At 42.4% G+C, this 22,567-nt stretch overlaps 1 protein-coding gene and 1 long non-coding RNA gene across 6 annotated transcripts in view; one reads left to right on the top strand and one right to left on the bottom strand.

Moving 5' to 3' along the window:
• The first annotated feature begins 226 nt into the window (after window positions 1-226).
• On the top strand, window positions 227-8,193 carry LOC120990325. Its single transcript, XR_005776400.1, has 2 exons — window positions 227-259; window positions 7,560-8,193. It is a non-coding gene; the product is annotated as an uncharacterized LOC120990325 (long non-coding RNA).
• Window positions 8,194-10,411: 2,218 nt separating this feature from the next.
• The window catches only part of LDB2 (LIM domain binding 2), a 405,114-nt gene continuing 392,958 nt past the window's right edge, over window positions 10,412-22,567 (bottom strand). For 2 of the 5 annotated variants that reach the window (XM_040419061.1, XM_040419063.1), the window contains exons 6-9: window positions 16,531-16,654; window positions 14,721-14,857; window positions 12,729-12,803; window positions 10,412-11,726 (exon numbers count right to left, since the gene is read on the bottom strand). In XM_040419061.1, the coding sequence (XP_040274995.1) occupies window positions 11,496-11,726; window positions 12,729-12,803; window positions 14,721-14,857; window positions 16,531-16,654 (567 nt within the window). In that variant the 3' untranslated portion in view covers window positions 10,412-11,495. Of the gene's footprint in view, window positions 11,761-12,728; window positions 12,804-14,720; window positions 14,858-16,530; window positions 16,655-22,567 lie in introns of all 5 variants that reach the window. The other 3 variants (XM_040419064.1, XM_040419062.1, XM_040419066.1) reach the window with 3 other exon arrangements.

Below are 22,567 nucleotides of genomic sequence, written 5' to 3'. Positions count from 1 at the left end.
GGCACTGTTAGGGTGCTGGGCGGACAGCATCTTTAATTGGGTCCTTATTTGTTCACTAGACACCCCGTTGATAAATTGTTCCCTCAGGGTCTGGTCCTGGTTATCAGCCTCTTTGGGATCTATCTGAATTACAGCCCCTAAAGCCTCCTGAAGTGATAGGGCATAGTCACGGAGGGACTCACCGGACTTCTGTTTCTTGCCAAAGAAGTGCATCTTTATCTCTGAGGCAGTCCTAGTTTCAAAAGTGGCTCTGAGGCGGGTGAATATCTGTTCTAGAGTACTCCGCTCAGTAGCAGGCCAGGATAACACTTCTCTACGGGCCGCTCCCTCCAGTTGTGCCAGCAGGATTTCCATTTGCTGGTCGGCATTTATAGGGTACAATCGGAATAGTGCCAGCAACTTTTCTTTAAAGTCTCTTAGGGTATGGGTCTCTCCCCTGTAGCGAGGGAACCATGGGGCCCCGAAATAGTAAGGCATGGTAAAGGGCATCATGCTGGGGGCTGTAGGATGATTAGGAGCCGCGAACTCTCCCGGGGCCGGCTGCTCAGGCACTCCTGGCTCTGACATGGTAGTCTATTGAGAGGTGGCCACTGGCGACTAAAGGGGCCGGAACACTCCCCTTCCCTCCGGTTACAAGTGCTTACCGGTATCGCCGGGCTTGCGCAGGCCAAGTCTCGCGAGATTCCGGACGTCCTGAGCACCCGATGACGTAGAAGAAGCCGCGGCGGTGCGATGATGAAGAGGGGCGGGATTCTCTGTGTCCTTGCAGGGATCCGCCCACGAAGGTCCTCAGCAGCGCGGGAAACTTTACTCCAGGCGGCCGGTGGCCATCTTTAGCAAAACGCTGTCCATTCACTGACAGCAAGCAGGATTGTAAAAAGTCCACAAAACCACACTCCAATGTGGCGATTTTCTTCCTCTTGGTAGCGCTATACTGCACCGCGCTTTTTAGCGGTTTTAGGTACACTTTGGGTAGGATTTTCAGTCCACAAAGTCCACTTTAAATAAACAGGCAATTTGTCACTTTGGTCACAGGGCAACTGTATAAGGCACAAAGTTCACGCTTCTTGCACTAGAAAGCATGCGTATCCTGTTCGTGACGCCAAAAGAGAGGTGCAGCGTACTCAAGTTGTGTGTAATAGTGTTCCTGGGTGTAGTAGTGCAATAGACACTAACCTGAGACGGCTGACTCTCTGCAAAGGCAGGTGATGGTAGAAAATGTTCGTGACGCCAGTGCCAATTAAACGGTGGCACGCCGTTTGCTGATAGCAGGAATAACTGAGGAACCACGTGATGTTAAAACAAAACTCCAACTTTAGTAGTTTCCATATAGAGACATTAATGGAAGCACAGTTCCTTTGCATACAGTTGATTTTTCAATACGGTCGATGCAGGCAATACAGATTAAGCAAGGTGACTTCAGAGTGTGAAACACAGGACTTGCAGTACAGGAGCTTGCACTCTATTTCTGACTGATCCTGGGACATAGAAAATCTTCTCCAAGGCCCAATACCTTAACTCTGGCGTATATCCTTGGTTCTCTCTTTATAAAGTACCTCCTCTGTTATCTTGAGTACCTCTTGCTTTTCTGCGCTTTGCCTCTGTCTCCCTCTCAGCTTCCTCAGGCTCTAGAAACTTCTGAGCTCTAGACTAGACTGACTTTTGCTTCCCTGTCTGGGCCTTATATAAACTAGGGCTCTCTAGCTCCCTCTAGTGACTAGAAGCTGGAATGACACCCCTAGCAGGCCTGTACATGCAAGTGTCATAGTAACAGGGAAATACATAGCATTACATTACATGACAATTTATAAAGATGACATATACCAACTTCCCCATAATTAAGGAGGGACGACAGCACACCAAGTGACACTTTTGTAGTGACGGGCATTACAGTCCCCGTACACTACACAGGCCCCATAGAAATGAATGGGGTTGCGTGAAAATCGCAAGCATCCGCAAGCAAGTGCGGATGCGGTGCGATTTTCACGCACGGTTGCTAGGAGACGATCGGGATGGAGACCCGATCATTATTATTTTCCCTTATAACATGGTTATAAGGGAAAATAATAGCATTCTGAATACAGAATGCATAGTAAAACAGCGCTGGAGGGGTTAAAAAAAAATAAAAAATCATTTAACTCACCTTAATCCACTTGATCGCGGAGCCCGGCATCTCCGTCTGTCTCTTTTACTGAATAGGACCTGTGGTGAGCATTAATTATAGTTCAAGGACCTGTGATGACGTCACTCCGGTCATCACATGGTACGTCACATGATCTTTTACCATGGTGAATCACACATTACAATGTTTTGCACTCGCGCGGAAAAATCGTGCGTGTTCCCGCAACGCACCCGCACATTTTTCCGCAACGCCCGTGTGAAAGAGGCCTTAGGGTAAATTCACACATGAAAAATTTGCTATAGAAAATCATTTCCTGACATGAAGCCTACTTGGGCAGTGGACATGGGCGTAGGAAGCGGGGGGGACGGGGGGGGGGCAGATCCCCCCCAGGAAATAATGCGGGGGGGACAGGTATGGTCAAATCCCCCCCTGCGGCAGCGGGGCAATGTGTGCGGCGGCAGCGGGGCAGGCACTGAGATGAGCGCTTCCATTGTGGAAGCGAAGCGCTCATCTCCATAGTGATCTGTTTGTATCGCCGTCCTCAGGACAGCAATACAAACAGAAGGCTGCGGAGGAGCAGGGCAGGGAGGTGTGTCCCTTTCCTGTTCCTCTGATAGGCTGCCGGCACTACTAGGCCGGCAGCCCATCAGAGGCCGGCATAGGCGGCGCGATAACGTCATCGCGCCGCCTGAGCCGTACAGCGCTGGAGTCGGGACACAGTGACAGGCCGGATGAGGCCTGCATCGCATCGCTCCAAAGAGGTGAGTATAAGTGTTAATTTTTTTTTTTAAATATATACAATACTTTGTTTTACTGGCACATGATGGGGGGGGGGGGCTATTACTTGCACTTGATTGGGGGCGGCTATTATTGGCACTTGATTGGGGGGGCTATTACTGGCACTTGATTGGGGGGGCTATTACTGGCACTTGATTGGGGGGGCTATTACTGGCACTTGATTGGGGGGCTATTACTGGCACTTGATTGGGGGGGCTATTACTGGCAATTGATTGGGGGGGCTATTACTGGCACTTGATTGGGGGGCTATTATTGGCACTTGATTGGGGGGCTATTACTGGCACTTTATTGGGGGGGCTATTACTGGCACTTGATTGGAGGGGCTATTACTGGCAATTGATTGGGGGGGCTATTACTAGCACTTGATTGGGGGGGCTATTACTGGCACTTGATTGGGGGGGCTATTACTGGCACTTGATTGGGGGGGATATTACTGGCACTTGATTGGGGGGCTATTACTGGCACTTGATTGGGGGGGCTATTACTGGCACTTGATTGGGGGGGGCTATTACTGGCACTTGATTGGTGGGCTATTACTGGCACATGATTGGGGGGGCTATTACTGGCACTTGATTGGGGGGCTATTACTGGCACATGATTGGGGGGCTATTACTGGCACTTGATTGGGGGGGCTATTACTGGTACATGTTTGGGGGGGCTATTACTGGCACATGATTGGGGGGGCTATTACTGGCACATGATTGGGGGGGCTATTACTGGCACATGATTGGGGGGGCTATTACTGGCACATGATTGGGGGGGCTATTACTGGCACATGATTGGGGGGGCTATTACTGGCACATGATTGGGGGGGCTGTTATTACTGGCACATGATTGTGGGGTCTGTTATTACTGGCACATGATTGGGGGGGGCTGTTATTACTGGCACATGATTGGGGGGGCTGTTATTATTGGCACATGATTGGGGGGGCTGTTATTATTGGCACATGATTGGGGGGGCTGTTATTACTGGCACATGATTGGGGGGGGGCTGTTATTACTGGCACATGATTGGGGGGGCTGTTATTACTGGCACATGATTGGGGGGGTCTGTTATTACTGGCACATGATTGGGGGGGCTGTTATTACTGGCACATGATTGGGGGGGCTGTTATTACTGGCACATGATTGTGGGGGCTGTTATTACTGGCTGATGAGAGGCACTGGGGGGCTGATGAGAGGCACTGGGGGATGCTATGAGGCATGGGGCTCTTATCTGAGGTCTGATTGGGGGTCATTCATATTAGGGTCTGAGCTGAGGTGTGATCTGAGGTCTTATTAACATTGGGGATCTTATTGGGGCTGTTAGCTGAGGTCTGATTAACATTGGGGGTCTGATTGATGGTCTGACCTGAGGTGTAATGAAACATTTTTTTTTTCTTATTGTGCCCACTTCCAGCCCGGAGCCCAGCTGCCCAGAGCACTGATCCGGAGCAGCTTGGAGAAAAAGGCCTCACAGTCTCCCACACTCCTTCTGCCCGGCCAAGCTAGCCAGCACCCCTGAGGCCAAGCCAGCCAGCACCCCTGAGTCTTCAGAGCTGTAAGTGTGGGGGGGGGGGGGGGGGGGTGTTTCACACACACACACTTAAAATTTAACGATATAAACAACTCGCAATTTATTGAATAAGAATATACCCGGCGAGCAAAAATGCTGTCCCCCCCAGATTTTTTGGGGTTCCTACACCCATGGCAGTGGATCCTCAGGGTTGTAATGAATGGAGATCAGCTCTAGTGATGGACGAACATCTGCCGGGACGGTTCGCGAATGCGATCAAATGTTCGTGAACCGCAAGTTCGCGGCTGGTCCCATTCATTTTAATGGCAGGCGAACCTGAAAAACCTTCAGCTCATATTTGCAGCCAAGAAATAATTACTAGAAGTGCACAAATAGTCCTACAACATAGACAGTAACATTATTTTTTTCAATGCAAAATATCGGCAATATAATTTTCACGTACGCGCATGTGCACACCAGTTATAATTATTTTTTCCAATACCGTTTGTCACTCTGTGTAGCAGAGGGAGCGCAGCAAAACCGCAAACAAATGCTGCACTACCCAAATGCACTATATAGAAATTATATTATTGGTATATAACACCCGGCTTCTATCATTTTTTTTGGGGGGCAACTGGTATATCACACCAGTTATAATTATTTTTCTAATTGTGTTTGTCCCTCTATCTAGCTGCGGTATCGCAGCAGAACCGCTCACCACTGCTGCACAATACAAATGCTCTATAATATACTTTCTATATTAGAAAGTATATTATAAGTGTATTACACCCCTCTGTACTGCACTCCTATCGATAGCACACCTATACCATTCCTTAAAGGGACTTTTGTGGCCCTATTAGCTAGCGTTTGGTGTCCCTAACAGCCTGTCCCTGCTCCACACAGCAACCTCTCCCTACACTGGCAAAACACAGAATGTAAAATGGCGGCCAGATCAGGTTTATTTATAAGGTAGGGGGTGTGTCCATGTGCTGAAACGTCTCAATTGGCTGTTCTGTACCACCTGATGGATGTGTCATGGGTCAAAGTTCTTCACAACATAAAAGAATATGGCGGGCGCGAATATCGCCATATGTTCGCATGTTCGGCGAATCGCGAACGAGCAAAGTTCAGCGCAAACCGACCGCCGGGCGAACCGCAAGGCCATCACTAATCAGCTCATCTGGTTGTTAATCCATGGGCAATAACTAATGTGAGTAGAAACCAGTTTGCAGTAACAAAATCAGAAAGCCTGAAAACATAGTTGATTAAGCAGAAAGTCAGGGCTGGCAAAGTTCAGCAGATACTGTAGCAGAGCTGACTCCTGTCAGCGACATTAAACATAGTAGACAGAGAGCATGACCAGCTCATTCATAAGAATGGGGCTATTTTAGAGGCCAGCACCAGGATATCTGCAAGCCCCGTTCGTATTATTGGAACAATTGGGACAAGTCTGCCATGTGTGAATTCACCCTAATGTAGAAAACACTTTATGAGCTAAACAGAATGGACTCCAAGTTGATACATTTTAGCTAAATTGATACATTGTAGCAAACTATTAGGTCAGCAGAAATTTGTTCATAGGAGATTTTCTAGAATAGATACAATTGAAGAAAACTACTTCATTAGGCCTCATGCACACAAACGTATTTTCTTTCCGTGTCCGTTCCGTTTTTCACTTAAATGGGTCCGCAAAAAAAACGGAATTTACTCCGTGTGCATTCCGTTTCCGTATGTCCATATTTCTGTTCCGCAAAAAAATAGAACATGTCCTATTTTTATCCGCATTACGGACAAGGATAGTGCTGTTTTATGAAGGGCCAGCTGTTTCGTCCCGCAAAATATGCTCACGGATGTCATCCTTATTTTTGGCGGACCGCAAAATAGATACAGTTGTGTGCATGAGCCCTTAAGTGTATAGTGTGTTTTTATTTATTTTAATTCAAGAAAACCGTGATGCATTTATGTTTGTATGGATTTTCAGCCTTTTAGATTAAAAATCTATATTACCATTCACTCACAAAAAAAAAAAAGAGATCTTACAAATGGCGATAAATTTAAAAGGAAAGCATATTTTCATATTCTTTTCTTTTTGTCCCATCTGAACAACTGCAGCTTACTACAAATTCAGTGATAATACCGATGCAGTAGGTTGCTAATCTCCCCCTAGTGGTGGCTGCAGGAAGTCAGAATGTTATCATGTAATATTATGTGGCAGTGCATTTGGAGCTTTGTATTCATGACTGCCGTAAATATATAAAATAGATAATCAGCACAGAATGTTAAACCTAGAAATAACCTCTAAAAGTACACATTCGCATGGCACTTCTACTCATTTTTCTGTCACTATCCATCAGGCAATTTGAAAACTCCAAAACAATTATGTTAGCACAGTTTATTGGCACACAAATTGGCAAAGCATAACATGAAATACATTTGCTCATAATAACACATTGACTTATTACTGTGTGCTCAAAATGGTCATATGAAAATTAAACAGAATTTTAGACATATAAAGTTCCACATAAATACACTGCAATAATAATAATAAAAAAAATGGCATAAGAGAATTTACAAAATATTTATAAAAGAAATATACTTTGAAAAATAGCGACAAAGCCAACCGAGATACAATAAAACACAAATTGTGGATTTTTATAAATTCCTCACAAAATGAAAATGGATACATGGCTTTTGAAATTTTGCCGAAAAGCTTTTTTTTTAAATGTTTGGGTCGTTATTGATGATTTTATTTATTTCCGATTGTTATCATGATGTTACAGAGGAGCTGTCATCTCTTCTGAGAGTTCTTTTTTTTTAATTTTTACATTTTTTTAGTAAATACTTGTATTCCTTGTGAAATAATGATTTTCTTAGAACTCCGCATTATGCTGTTCCTCTGCCTTCCTCCTGGAATTGTATGAATACATTGACAAACTGGGTATTAGCATTCCACATAACCCTAATTATACACTCTGACACTGTCCTACCAATTTTGAAAATGTCAGGCAGCGTGTAGCAACACACCCTATTAACAAACTGGATGGTAACACCCAATGGTCAATTTCTGCACACATTTATAGGAGGAATAGCAGAGAAACAGCACAATAAATATAAAATATGTCCCAGAATTATTTTATTTCACAGAGAATGCAATTCTGCTGAAAACAGGCATGTCAGAAGATTTGGCAGAGCCTCTCTAAATAATAGAGAGCATTAATCATCTATGTGAACTTTATATGACCAAGAAACAGCAAGAAATCAAAAATTCTGCATTCATTTTGTAACCAAGGAAATGAACAAACGAAATATATAAAAAAGTCTCAAGAGCAGGATCATACAAAGTTATAAATGAAGTTGATGTTCCATTTGTTAAAGCACAAATGACTCTTCAGTATTACAAAAAGTTTCACACTTACAACTATTGTAAGTTAATACTGTCATAATCACGGTCCAAAACCAAATGAATAGAACAGAACTGTTACTTAGAAATGTCTACATAGGTAGAGATGAGCGAAACAATAATGGCCCAGTAGATGCATGTAACCATGTGGGGGTGTTTGAAGTAAGCACTGGTAGTAAATTTTGGAATTATGAATTTTTTATTTGTATTTTTATTTATTTTTTATACATTCTAAATGTATTTGATCCAGCAAAACATCCTTTGTAAAAATGTCAGAAATCATTTATGAATTGCATTGTTGAAAAAAAAAACTAAAAAAACATGAACGACATGATGTACAGTACAGGCCAGAAATAATAGTAAAAAAAAAAAAAAATTGTGAATCATATCCCAGAAAATCTATTCATACACAAGACTACTTTTTAAATACTTTGCAGGCTGTGATACTTTATATGTATGCAAAGGAAAATGTAAGAAAGTGAACCATCATTAATTGCATTTTCATTGCTTTTTGTCAGAAGGGCGCCCCCAAAATAAGCTGATAGCAGAGTATTCTAATGTGGGGACTCCAAGTAATCAGCTGTAATCTGTGCAGGAATCGGCAATCAATTGTACAGTTCTGCTGCAGCGCCACCACAGGGTAAAGTAAGAATTGCATAATGCCCAATGAAATCAAAGGTCTGGCAGTGTAATGCAAGGCTAGGTCCTCTGGGGAGTGTTCTTCTTTTTAGCTGTTCTTATTTTGGCTAATGGATAGAGCTTCTGGATAAGAGAACCCAACCGTCCATTAAAGTAAAGTTTTTGCTTTTTTTTTTTAAATGGACAAGCCATTTAATTTAAAATAATCAAGTTTGGCCTAGTATACACTGAATGTACAATACCTTAGAAATTCAAGGTGTCACCTGAAAAATTCTTGTACTTAATCATTAGGAACAACATCTTTGAATAATTTTTACCGGTATAAACCTATGTCAAGAAGACATTTAAAAAAGTTAGGCTGATCTGCCTCCAGTTAAGAAACAAAGGAATCCAATACCATTTTGGAGGAGTAATGGAAAGCAAAGAGTATTGGACTTGGGTTTCTTGGCTTGCCCCATAAAAATATCATCTCAAGTCACACTCACTATCTATACAAAACCTATTATTCTATAATCGCTGTCATTTTCCTTGTACACACAGGCAGGACATATCATCACTAAGGTCTTGTAGGGGACGTAGCAAACAACCCATAAGAAATAAACCCTATTAACTAGTGATTGTATCTAGAGTCACCTCCAAATGGGGTTGTCTTCTGAAGGATCTAGAGAGTATCCCACTGCTTAGGTTCTCAACATGTAAAGCTTGTATTCTGGGGGATGACCGGGATGTGAGCAGCAGCAGCGCGAGTTAGCTCCCGCCACCTTACTCCATAAGCCTGCTCCGTGGGCTTATCTGAGCTTTCCTGGGGCTGACGACAGCATCTCTATTTCGGCGTTTGCAGCCCAGTGTCCCTCTGGAGGGGTCCCATGGCCGGAGGCACTGCCAAAAAGAGCAGTGAGACGGCGGGAGGTGCCGAACGCGGTGCGCAAGATGGCACCAGAGCGCTCCTCACTGTGAGGAATCAAAGCAGAGCGGGAGGTGTGTCGGCAGCGGCGCAGAGTATGGTGAACTCCAGGGCACCACAGGAGATGCCAGAGCTGAAGGGGCCTTATATGGCAGAGGATTTGGAGGTGGAGGAGGCGATTCCTACTGAGGAGAAGACTACTGCAGGAGGAGCCCAAGATGACAATATGGAGGTTGGTGCAGTAGGGGCTGAGGAGACAGTTGTGGCATAGGAGGAGGGGTCCATATCTCCCAGAGTACAGAGCCAACCTTAAAAGATGTCTTCAGGGCAGTTACCCAGTGTGGAGTGGCCCTGACAGAGTTACAACAGCAAATGGGGTCCCTGAAGCAAGAGTTCTTCTTTATTCGCTATGACTTGCAGAAAGTTAATGAACGAATTGTAGGGGTGGAGGGCCGTGTCAGTGAGGTGGAAGATAAGTTGCCCTCTCTAACCAGGGCATCCTGCACCCATGAACAGCAGATCTCAGCATTAATCGCCAAGAATGACGATCTAGAGAACCGCCTTAGATGGGGATCCCTGAAAAAGTTGAGGGATAAGATCCTACGCCCTACTTTGAAAGCTGGCTTAACGAAGTTTTTGGCAATGAGGTGCTTTCCCCACTCTATGCGGTGGAGCGGGCGCATCGAGTCCCAACGAGACTGCTGCCGCCGGGATCGCCTCCACGACCCGTTCTGATTAAATTACTACACTACAGAGACCGGGATGCCCCAACATCACTATTAATGGGCAAACAATTGAGTTCTTTCAGGAAATTTCCTCAGCGGTCCAAAAAAAGCAGAGTCAGTTCTTGGATGTCAAGCGGCGACTTTGTTCCTTGCAAGTGTTCATTTATATGATGTACCTGGCGACTTAAATAAAAAAAAAAAAAGCTTGTATTCCAAAAGGTACATACCATACTATGGGGCAGATTTACTAAAACTGGTGTTTTTATGTGCATGTCTTAGGGAAAAGGCAATCAGACCAAAATGCACAAAATTTATTCAGGCACAGGCTTGTTAATGAATTTATCAGTCCAAGCGGCAAAAAAATCTATTTTATGCCAGCTTTGACCTGGCGTAGGTTTAATCTATAATGACACCAGATTCTGGTGTAAATTATAGTGAATCTGTCGACCTGCAGAGCCTCCACCCCCTCCAGTTAAGCGCCACCTACTGTTCTAACCAGGTTGGAAAAACTATAGGGCAAATATGGCGTGTGAGATACTTTGTGACATTTTTGTCATAATAGTTGTGTAAAAAAAAAAATCTGTCTGTGGAAGGCCCTCACATACTCACACATTAGATATGCTATACTTTTGATGTAAAACAGTCTATGACAATTTACTTAGGGGTACTCTGATGTTTATTATATGTATGCTTTTATTTGCCCTAGTGGGCCAGGCTGATCCTCAAGACATGGTTTTCTCTTTATTGAAAAGAATGGGAATTATCATTACCTACTAGCACAGGGTTTCTCAACTCCGGTCCTCGGGACCCACATCCAGTCATGTCTTGGTAGGTGGGTCCCGAGGACCGGAATTGAGAAACCCTGTACTAGTGGAAGCAATCATAGAGTTCCTCTACTTGTCCTCTGAGGGAAGCCACATGACTGACCGTCCTCACGTCAATATCGGCATGTTATCAGCAAACCTCTGATAGGTGAACCTTGTGTTCTTCTTTGTATTTCCTATGTACACCATACAGTTCGAAGACTTATTTAAGAATAAACATGATTTCCAATTATTGGTGGCAATTCAAAGCAATTCATGTGAAATTAAAAATGTTATTTTGTATTACTTTTTTGGGGGAATTGTAGCTTTATAGTGACATTATTTGTTCCCATGGATCTCTAGGATCTATCAATGAAACCAATGTATACTGTGGTTAATAACGTATCACAAGCTGCAGAGTAATTCATGAGGAAACTTGTACAGTTAGTGAAAAATATGTTACCAAATACCATTAGGAAACAGTTGTCTGTCTGAATGCCTTGGTCGATATGATGACACTCTTGTATAATTGTACTGCCATAAAGTAACAATGCCATAATCTGTAACTCAACATCTTATGCCTTATCAAGTTCTCTGGTCGATTTCGACCTATTGGGAAGCCTGTTGAGTTGGGTTTTCTGGTTTGGTGTCCTGGGCAGTGGCCGATTTGCTGTTCCATGGACTATTGTTTCCGAGTGCAGGTGAGTTGTTGAAATCTTCTTCGTCATCCATTCCATTAGCTGCATCATACTGTGTGTTTTCTAGTCTAGTGATAAGCCTTTCATCTTCATCTCCAAATTCGCCTCCCATCAAAGTTGGTTCTCCTACCACCATCACATCCTGTGAACAGCACAGACCATTATTATGTGGGCACCTTGAGGAAAGACAAAAAAACTATCGATGACTGAATGTGGGACTGATATTGTACTAGCTTACAAAAGGCATTGTAAATGTATTACTGGAGATCAGATAAAGATTATGGATTATATATATGAGAAGCTCTGAAGGTTTGCTTCCGAGAGATGAAGCAACGACACAAAAGAATTGTGTGGATGGTTAATAATCTCATCCTATAAGAAACCTTCTTGGATTTTTAACATTTATAAGATACAACTAAAGCACTATTCATGGAGGGTTAAAAATGCATATTATATAGCCATTCATCAAAGCCAACTAGTCATGTAACTCTCTTCCTTTTAGTGTGACACACTGTCAGGTGGGGCGAGGTAAAGCTCACATTTTCTGACATGATTGGTATTGAGATTGGGAGAGATTATGTCTTTTGGTTCAGGTTTGATAGGACATTGTACAAATGTCCTCCCCCTTTACGCCTTCAATCTTGGCATCTTTGCCTTTGTTGAAAGTTTTCAACACTAAAGGGAAATGACTCGGAACGAATGCCTTCCACGCGGATTGTCCATGTGGATTCCACGCACGGCATCCGCTCGTGTGAAAGAGCCCTAAGGCCTCAAGTGTTCAGGAACCTGGGATCTCTGACGGCAATACCTATAGCCATGACAATGCATCTGCTATGTCTCTATGGCATCAAAGGATCATTTCATGCAGAACATATTAAACCATGACTTGCTGAAAACAGTCATATTTACTACAAAGAACTTCTCTTAGATAAGGGCAAGGGAATGGGTATGCCAAACTCTTTTTATAACCGGTCCATATTCCATGATAATTTCATTGATGCCTTCGTGGTACGTAACCATACAGGCATATCTACAATGGGGACATATTTTGGAGCAGGACAAGCCTGCAATAGGGGGATTATCATGGAATAGGGACTGGTTTGGCATAACAGGCCCATAATATTTGCCTGGGCCCATTACTTACCAAACCGTTCCGTATTCCACGATAATTCCTCCTGACTCTTGTCTTATCGCCTATGCATTTTTTTGTAGAGATGAGCTGTGAATAAAGAGGGATTTTGTTAAAGAAGATATTGAAACATAAAATACACATATAATAGTAAGATGCATTTGTACATTTTCAAAAACATATTTGCAAAGTATTCCAACGTCATGCAATTGAATCGAAAAAAAAATTATAACTTTTTTTTAATAAAAAATTTAAAAATGATCAGCTGGTCAATTAGCTTATCTAGTTAGTTGTGTTTTAAAATAAAATGTAATGCATTAAATGCATTAAGTGACTGGACGAAACCTATCATTAATTGAAAATCGTATTTTGGGCCATTCAACACCCTACCGATATAGGCCATGATAATTAAAGTCCTGCATATTCCTTTCAGGGCAAATAATTTTTCCCCCCATTTTTTAAAATTGTTGTCGTCCAAGAGCCTTTTTTTATAGTCATATATCCATGGCAATTCATCGGAGCCCCTTGATTTTGTCGTTGGGCATCAATGGGTGGCAGTGGAAGCTTTCTCTTTCTGTCTAACCACCTCTTATTCCAGTCATTTAAACCCTTAGATGTCGCGGTCAATAAGGATGTAAACTGCTGGGATAAAAGGTTTCTTTGATCTCAGCCATTAGAGCTGGAGCCCAAGTGTCAGTCATCACTGGACTCCCATGGTGATGGCCACAAGTTCGGAGCCTGTGCAATCCCCATGACATAATAGTACTAGTAAAAATAGAAATAAGAATTTTTGCAGATTATACAATGTCTATGTGTACAGCCAAATTTCTTCCCTGGTCAAACAAGGATTGGGCAGGTGTGATTTTACCGATCTGATCCTATGTTTCCTGCTTGGGTAAGGTTAATTTGGAATTTAAATTGAAGCGACAATCTTTGTACAGTGCTGGGGTATAGCTAAGTGCTATAAATGAATGCCATAACAATAATTCAGGTGTAGCATAAGTATGGCTTTAGGCCTGCCATGTTTTTGTATGTTTTTTTTATTTTGTAGCTTTTTGCAACCCTTAAATTTCCTAATATATAATTATATTAAAGGGGTTATCCAACGTCTCCTACAGCCCCCCTATTTGCCAGGCCTCTTACAGGGAATATACTTACCTGGGTCCCCGTGCCCTGAGCCGCTCCTGGTCCCCGCACCGCCGCTGCAGCTTCTCCTTGTACACGGATAAGAACATCCGGTGTCGGGGGGAACAGCCAATGGCAGAAGTAGCAGTGGCGGTGCGGGGACCAAGAGTGGCACGGGGACCCAGGAACATGGGGGGGGGGCTATTGGAGACGTTGGATAACCCCTTTAATATTATTATTTCCTGTTTAAAACAAAAATGAAAGCTGTTCTTTCTTAAGGAGTTAAAATATAGAGGGTTGTTGGTTTATCCTGCTATTTTTTAAAATTTGACATCATTTTTATAATTTTTTTTATATTTATAACTTTTAATGCTTCCATTTCATATCTATATCTAGATGTTAAATGCATGAAGGTCCAGTAACAGACAACATATACACATGGTCTACCAGTAATTACAGCTCTAATAGGGACCTTACAAGACCCAGGAACACTCTATTGTAGAGGAAATTCTAGTGATGAAACATAGTGATTTTTTTCTACAGTCTAGTTGACGTGAAGTGTCCAAATTTCATTTTTATAATAATCCCTTTAATTCCCTGATATATTCTGGTTGGTTTACCGTAGATGAACTTCCTTCTTAAAGTGGTTTTCCAGAAATTCTCATTGATGTCCCATCTTTAGTCAATGGCAAAGGCCTGACCCTTATGAATTTCGTTTGTACCTGGCCATTTACGTCTTACGATTGGTCAGACAACACCGATTATACAGACAATGTGTATTTTTGTGGACTTTTCTGAATTTCTTATCATGTTCTCTTTATATCCCTGACAGAGAGTCACGTGTGAGATACACAAGACCAGCATTCACATAGTGATACTTACAGGTACTTGACTGGATAAGTTGAGACACGTAGCTGGTGCTTTTTTCTTACTGTATGTGCTGTTTGTGTTGTTTGCTGTACTGCTGGTGGAATTTTTCCTTTTCCGCCTCTTGGTGGTTGTCTGTCTTGTAGGTTCTGCTGCGAGACAGAAATAATATAGGTATATTTTTGGTTTGAAGCCATCAAGACATTTCTGTTTGAAGAAATGGTAGCTATATCATGTAGAAAATAATGTATAATAAAATGTATGAGAAAAGCTATTTGTGAAAGGATAGCTTCATCTATGATGTGTTACATGGTCTGACATCAAACTGGCATCATTGCATGGAGTGAATAGAAGGTAGTAGGCATGGGAGAGATCTCACCAGTCTTCTCACTCATTTCATACCAGCTTACTTCAGTCCACCAGTCTCTACTCTGGGACTGCTAATGTCATACTAGGACTGTAAAGGAGCATAAAGGGACTACTCAATCTTTCATTCCTTTTATGTCCAACCAATAATGAAATTTAAGTCTCGAAGACTTTTTCTTTAAGGAGGTCACATTGCATTTCAAATTCTACTACTAATCTAGCATACAGGGGGGCATTTATTATCCCCTGTGCGCAAGAATACTGGCACCAAAGAGTTGCAATGCTTGGCGCATGCTGTAGTTGCGCAAAATGTTGTGACTTTTTGTGGGTTTCAGACACTTCTTACCACTTGTCAAAGTGGCGAGCAGTGTGGGGTGGCATAGCCAGCCCGTCACATTTACTACAATTTACGGCAGGAACGTGGCATAGATCATAGCGTAAATCTACACCAGCTCGCTTGCTTGGTGCACAGACCTGCAAAGATGTGACACAAATATTAAGAGGCACATGCCTCTTAATAATTATATTGCATAAGATGTGAGTGGACAGAGATTAAGACTGGTGTGTAAAACTCCAGTCTTGATAAATGTCCTCCATAGGCTCCTCCATCATTTTCCCATGTCAATACCCTGTTAGAGAGGTTGTCTCATCAAGACACCCCCTGTCCAAATTTCCTATTGGATGATTTAGAGGGGGTGCCCTGCTCAAGACCTCCTTCTATGACCTAGAACGTAGAGTCATGTAATACTGTCATGTAATACTGTATGCCTGGCTGGTAACTGTTCCGCCTAATGAACCCAGTTGTATGGTGAGGGCTTCCGAAGCGTGATCTGGGGGGTACTAGCTCTCCTTGGGGAGGGAGAGTCTTAACCGGCGTGAGGAGACTTACAGGCCATACATGCTCCTCTGGAATTCTGAAGCGTTACCTGAAAATGATCTGCTGAAAGAGATTGTCCTTAGAAATTGTGTGTTAATTGAGTAATTCTCCCCTACAGTACCCCCATGTCCTTGCTTGGGAGGACCTGGAACATCTGTGCAGTACACAGACAGATGTTATTTTCTTTGGGACACCTTGTAATGCTACAGTTCTCCTGTGGTGGCGCTGCAAGAAAATGGAACACTTGTTGCTAGGTTCCCTCGCAGATTACGAGCTGGGGGTTATCCTGAAATCAGGTTATCCCCAGAGGACCCTTCTAACAAAAACTGCTTGTCCAAAGCAGACATCACCTTTGATTAAAAACGTCCAATTGCATTTTATGGAAAAGGTCATCCACCACATCATCATACAATTCATAAGGCTTACCCTTCATCTATTATATGACTATTATTTTAATTTATGTGATTATTATTCATGACTCCAAAGTGGTTCCCTCCTCCACGGTGCATTCTGCATATTGTACACATACCTATAGAGACACAGCATAGTACATGGATGTGATGAAAGCCATGGAGGACTTACCTGGTGGTGCAACCATTCGCTGCCATTTTTGAAACAAACAGGTCTTCAGACAGTCCCGTGGACTTAGGTTATATGTTTTATGTCTTGACATTAGTTCTTGCATTGGCTCCAGTATTACACACAACTAAAATAAAACACAAATTCAAGACATTACATTCAACAGCTTGATTTACTAAGAGCATGTCCATATTAATATATAACAGTGTGGAAAGATTGTATTACATTTCAGTCTTTTGTGTCTATACAGTATGCTCTTTACTACTTTTTAATACTTTGTCAACCATTTTAGACCACAGACAATGTACAAAGTTGGCCGCCAATCCATTTCCATTTATAATGGTTATAGTGGTTGCATATTTTTCTCCGAAACATGCCATGTTTATATAGAATTGAATAAATATTAGATGCTACAATACACACAAGCTGAGCTCCTGATTGTGGGGCTGCAGGGATGTGTATTCAGTATGTAAAGTAGTGAGCCTCTGTAACTCTAGCAGAAAATACCAGATACTTGGTCAGGATGGTCAGGGAAGGAGATTCAGGGAAGGAGATTTATCCCAGACAATAAATGAGCAACGAATACTGCTACAGTGTGTGCACACGTGTGCAAAGATTGGGTGTTATGACCTGATCCTGATTCAAACTATTGGCAGCAAAGTGTCAGACAGCAAGTGGAACCTAAAGGAGACCAGGAGTATAGAAGTCACTGAGCTGTTGGAGGACATAGGCAAGTGTGTCGGGGACAGACATGCTCAGAATAGGGCACCTTCTTTATGTAGGTCCAAGCACAATATTGTTCTGAAGTTGTTCTTCAGCTCAGTCATGAGTGATTACTAAGTAGCAGAGAATGTTCAAACATTATATTCAGCGTCAGACCGAATTTCCATGGGTCCACCAGAGGAAATGATTCTCTGTGTACACAGGACATGTTCATTTTCACTTTAAGTAATTTTTATCATTGCACATTTAGGGACTTACTGTCAATGATGTTTAATAGGTTATCTGGTGGTTATTGGTTCCAAAGTCAGCCCCAAAGTATCTTTTGCAAGACCTTTTGAGCCCTGTTTTATGATGGGGACATTATTATGTCATTGCTTGGGCCCACCGGAGGATCCTCTGGTACTCTGGTAGGTCAATCTGACCTTGATTGTATTATCCTGATTGAGGTTATAAGTCATATTACTGGTATATACAAGTTATATCCATCCTATTACAGCTTAAAGGGGTTGTCTTAGTAATTTTTTTGTTCCTTGTGTGTTTCCAACCAAGCCCAGTAGCCCTGTTCTCATGGTTAGCTGAGGTCACATTACCTGTGATGTCAGCTTCTTTCCCTGCTCTGATGATGTTCTGTGCACAAGCCTGAGGAAGCAGGAGGAGCAGATCTGTCTCTGTGCGCAGTCACTGTGAAGGCTGTGCTGGATGGAGTGACAAGCCATGCCCCCTGCACTGCCAATTGGCTGTCCGCTACCCCTGCAGTGCACGATCTGCTGGCTTATCTGTCTGCTCTGTGTCTCCTCCCACTGGATTCTTCAGCAAAGTTTAACCCCTTCTACCATCAGAAGCACAGACTCAGGGTTGGAGGCTCTACCTTAGGTACTGAGCAGCTGCAGACCCTTCTCTTCTCCAGGCAGTGAGGAGATAAATGCTGTGCACAGGATCTTCCCTCCTCACCCTGCTAACACAGAGCTGACAAAGACCAGTTTTCTCCTCTGTACTCTTCTGCTGGCTGTGAGGAAGTGTCTGCAGAGCATTGCACAAGAACAGGAAGGAGAAGATCCTGTGCGTATTAACAGTGTCATTGTACTGTACATCTGGGACTTGTAGTTCCACACATACAACATGAGCATCCCAGCAGTCAGATTGCAGATAGGGCAGCACTTTTATTCACTCCCTTTGAATTGCACCCACAAATATTAATGAGGAAAACCTCAGAGATTGTTCTTACACGCCCGTGCAGCTCTGCAACTGCATGTCAACAAAGGGCCTGAACAGAACTAGGGAAATGAGGATATACATATATATATATATATATATATATATATATATATATATAGCCTAAAACTTGCTTAGCTTATGTATATATTGCTGACCATCAGATTTCCAGTGCTGTATTATTTTTTTTTATATAACGCGGACAACCCCTTTAAAGTGTAACTGTCATGTTTCCATCAAGAAATCAATTTTAGCATATGTTGCTGCTGCAGCAGCATTATGCATAAAGCAATCTTTAGTTTCTTCACATACCACTGTTTTCCTTTTGTTTTTCCTTTAGTTACAGCTGTTTTAACCTCTACAATATGAGGAACTTCTCAAGATGGCTCCTCTGCCAGTTCTCTGAAGCCAAAACTGCTTTCCCTTACTTCCCATATACACTTGCTGTAGCCAGCAGCTCTCTGCCAGCCAATCAGATTATATTACTGAGAGACACGCCTCCTCACTCTGAATGAAGACTAATGCAGGCATGCAGTGTGAAGGACCACCCCTATGTCTTCCTGTCTTCTTAGCCAGAGACAGACAAGCCATAGCAACTGTCTTTTAAGAGGGAGCAGTGGAAAGGGACAGAGGACATTAATGAAAGCTGTTATTATAAGGTAATTACAGATCTTTTGACAATATACATCATTCAGATAAACAGATTTCCAGCACGAAGAAGATAAAATCTTGCATGTTCTTTATTAAATATTCCAAACGTACATACGGTGCAGTGACAAAGGTCCCTCCAAGTCCCTGGACAGACCGACATGTTTCGAGCCAGCCAGCTCTTAGTCATGATCATAACTCAGTTATACATGCCTAGCTCTAATAAACTAGCAAATAAAAAAATTATATGACAGTTACCCTTTAAATCAGTTTACTACACCCTCCTCAGCAAAGCAGAGTGTTATTCCCAACCCAGTCTAATTCTGTTTGCCGCCCGTCCATCTGCACCTTAGGCTACTTTCACACTAGCGTTAAAGTTTTCCGGTATTGAGTTCCGTCACAGGGGCTCAATACCGGAAAAAAAACTGATCAGATTTATCCTAATGCATTCTGAACGGAAAGCATTCCATGCTGCTGTATTTTCTCCGTCCAAAATTCTGGAACACTTGCCGGCACTATTTTCCATTAAAATATATTAATGCCGCATCCAGCACCAAGTGTTCCCGCAAAAAATTTGCAAAAAATGCAAAAAAATTTTTATACCGGATCTGTTTTTCCAGATGACACCGGACAGACGGATCAGGTGTTTCAATGCATTTGTCAGACGGATCCGCATCCGTCTACAAATGCTATCCGTTTGCAGACAGATTTACGGAACCGTCAGGCAGTTCCGGCGACGGAACTGCCTGCCGGATCTTTAGAACGCAAGTGTAAACGTACCCTTACATTCACTTGGTCCCAGATTTAGTAGTCCTGTAGATGACGTAACCCAGGGGCATACATAGAAATCACTGGGCCCCATAGCAAAAATCTAAATTGGGCCCTTTGCCCCATTTACAGCCCCTCCCATTATCCATTCCTGGCCCCTCCCCTTTCTCCATGAACTGGGCTTGCTGCAGTGTGTATACAGTGTGCTATCAGGGCTGGACTGGGATTACAAAACTGCCCCCACAGACCCCACCAGCCACATATGATATTGCATAACAATAATAGTGTGCGATGCACACTCACTCCTCCCTCGGAGGTGAATAAGGCGCCTCTTAGGTCACACCCCCTTTACCGCGAATCCCTTCCTGTTTCTGATAAACCCTGGTCCCTTTTCAAACATGTTGTAAAAAGTGAAGAAACCCTAGTTGTGCCAATTTGTGCCACTTTTAGACAGATTTTAGGCACAGGCACATCAGTAAATCTGGGCCGATGACATTTAGTGCCTGGGGAGCCAAGATGACGCTCAGTCCTCCCCTGCTTCCACCTCCAGATTTTAATGCCTCTTCCGAATACATTTCTAGAAGTGAAAGCTGTGACACATTCGCTGGGATGCAGACGGCACACTGTGATAATGGCTGCAGTCTGCCACCATTGTCTCACTGCTGACAATTGGTTTCAGATGACAATACTTAATTAGCAAGAAATATCCTTCCTCTCTTCATGGCAATTACATTACAAATAAAATCCAATACAAAGGCCTGGTGGGAGTTGGGACAAGATCACTTCTGCACAGAGAAGACGACTGCCTGGATTCTGTGTCTTCTGTATTGTACGGGTATTGCTCCCACACCATCCCTGTAAATGGCAATCACTGACTCTCTGTAGAGAATGTCATCAAGATAAAAGGACATTTCCTCCAGAATTAAAGGGGTTTTCCGGGCTTTTAATAGTGATGACCTATCCTCAGGATAGGTCATCAATAATATCAGATCGGTGGGGGTGCTGGGTGTTGGACCAGCTGTATGAAGGGACATCTTACCTATCCAAGACTTTGCTAATTGAATATTTTATTTTATTTCCTAAGGATATTTAGCCTCTATGAACAAGATCTACCTTAACCCCTTAAGGACTCGGCCCTATTTCACCTTAAGGACTTGGCCATTTTTTGCAAATCTGACCAGTGTCACTTTAAGTGCTGATAACTTTAAACGCTTTGACTTATCCAGGCCATTCTGAGATTGTTTTTTCGTCACATATTGTACTTCATGACACTGGTAAAATGAAGTAAAAAAAATTCATTTTTATTTATAAATAAATACAAAATTTACCAAAAATTTGTAAAAAATTGCAAATTTCCAAGTTTCAATTTCTCTACTTCTATAATACATAGTAATACCTCCAAAAATAGTTATTACTTTACATTCCCCATATGTCTACTTCATGTTTGGATCATTTTGGGAATGATATTTAATTTTTTGGGGATGTTACAAGGCTTAGAAGTTTATAAGCAAATCTTGAAATTTTTCAGAAATTTTCAAAAACCCAATTTTTAGGAACCAGTTCAGGTCTGAAGTCACTTTGCGAGGCTTACATAATAGAAACCACCCAAAAATGACCCCATTCTATAAACTACCCCCCTCAAGGTATTCAAAACTGATTTTTACAAACTTTGTTAACCCTTTAGGTGTTCCACAAGAATTAATGGAAAATAGAGATACAATTTCAAAATGTCACTTTTTTGGCAGATTTTCCATTTTAATAATTTTTTTCCAGTTACAAAACAAGGGTTAACAGCCAAACCAAACTCAATATTTATGGCCCTGATTCTGTAGTTTACAGAAACACCCCATATGTGGTCGTAAACTACTGTACGGGCACACGGCAGGGCGCAGAAGGAAAGGAATGCCATACGGTTTTTGGAAGGCAGATTTTGCTGGACTGTTTTTTTTGACACCATGTCCCATTTGAAGCCCCCCTGATGCACCCCTCGAGTAGAAACTCCATAAAAGTGACCCCATCTAAGAAACTACCCCCCTCAAGGTATTTAAAACTGATTTTACAAACGTCGTTAACCCTTTAGGTGTTCCACAAGAGTTATTGGCAAATGGAAATGAAATTTCTGAATTTTAATTTTTGGGCAAATTGTCCATTTTAATCCATTTTTTCCAGTAACAAAGCAAGGGTTAACAGCCAAACAAAACTCAATATTTATGGCCCTGATTCTGTAGTTTACAGAAACACCCCATATGTGGTCGTAAACTGCTGTACGGGCACACGGCAGGGCGCAGAAGGAAAGGAATGCCATATGGTTTTTGGAAGGCAGATTTTGCTGGACAGTTTTTTTTGACACCATGTCCCATTTGAAGCCCCCCTGATGCACCCCTAGAGTAGAAACTCTAAAAAAAGTGGCCCCATTTTAGAAACTACGGGATAGGGTGGCAGTATTGTTGGTACTAGTTTAGAGTACATATGATTTTTGGTTGCTCTATATTACACTTTTTGTGAGGCAAGATAACAAGAAATAGATGTTTTGGCACCGTTTTTATTTTTTGTTATTTACAACATTCATCTGACAGGTTAGATCATGTGATATTATTATAGATCAGGTTGTCACGGATGCGGCGAAACCTAATATGTATACTTTTTTTTATTTATGTAAGTTTTACACAATGATTTCTTTTTTGAAGCA

This window comes from Bufo bufo, chromosome 2, assembly GCF_905171765.1.
Source record: "Bufo bufo chromosome 2, aBufBuf1.1, whole genome shotgun sequence".
Classification (NCBI taxonomy): Eukaryota; Metazoa; Chordata; class Amphibia; order Anura; family Bufonidae; genus Bufo; species Bufo bufo.
The sequence above is the reverse complement of the archived record's forward strand: the minus strand, read 5'-3'. Positions and strand labels throughout refer to the sequence as shown.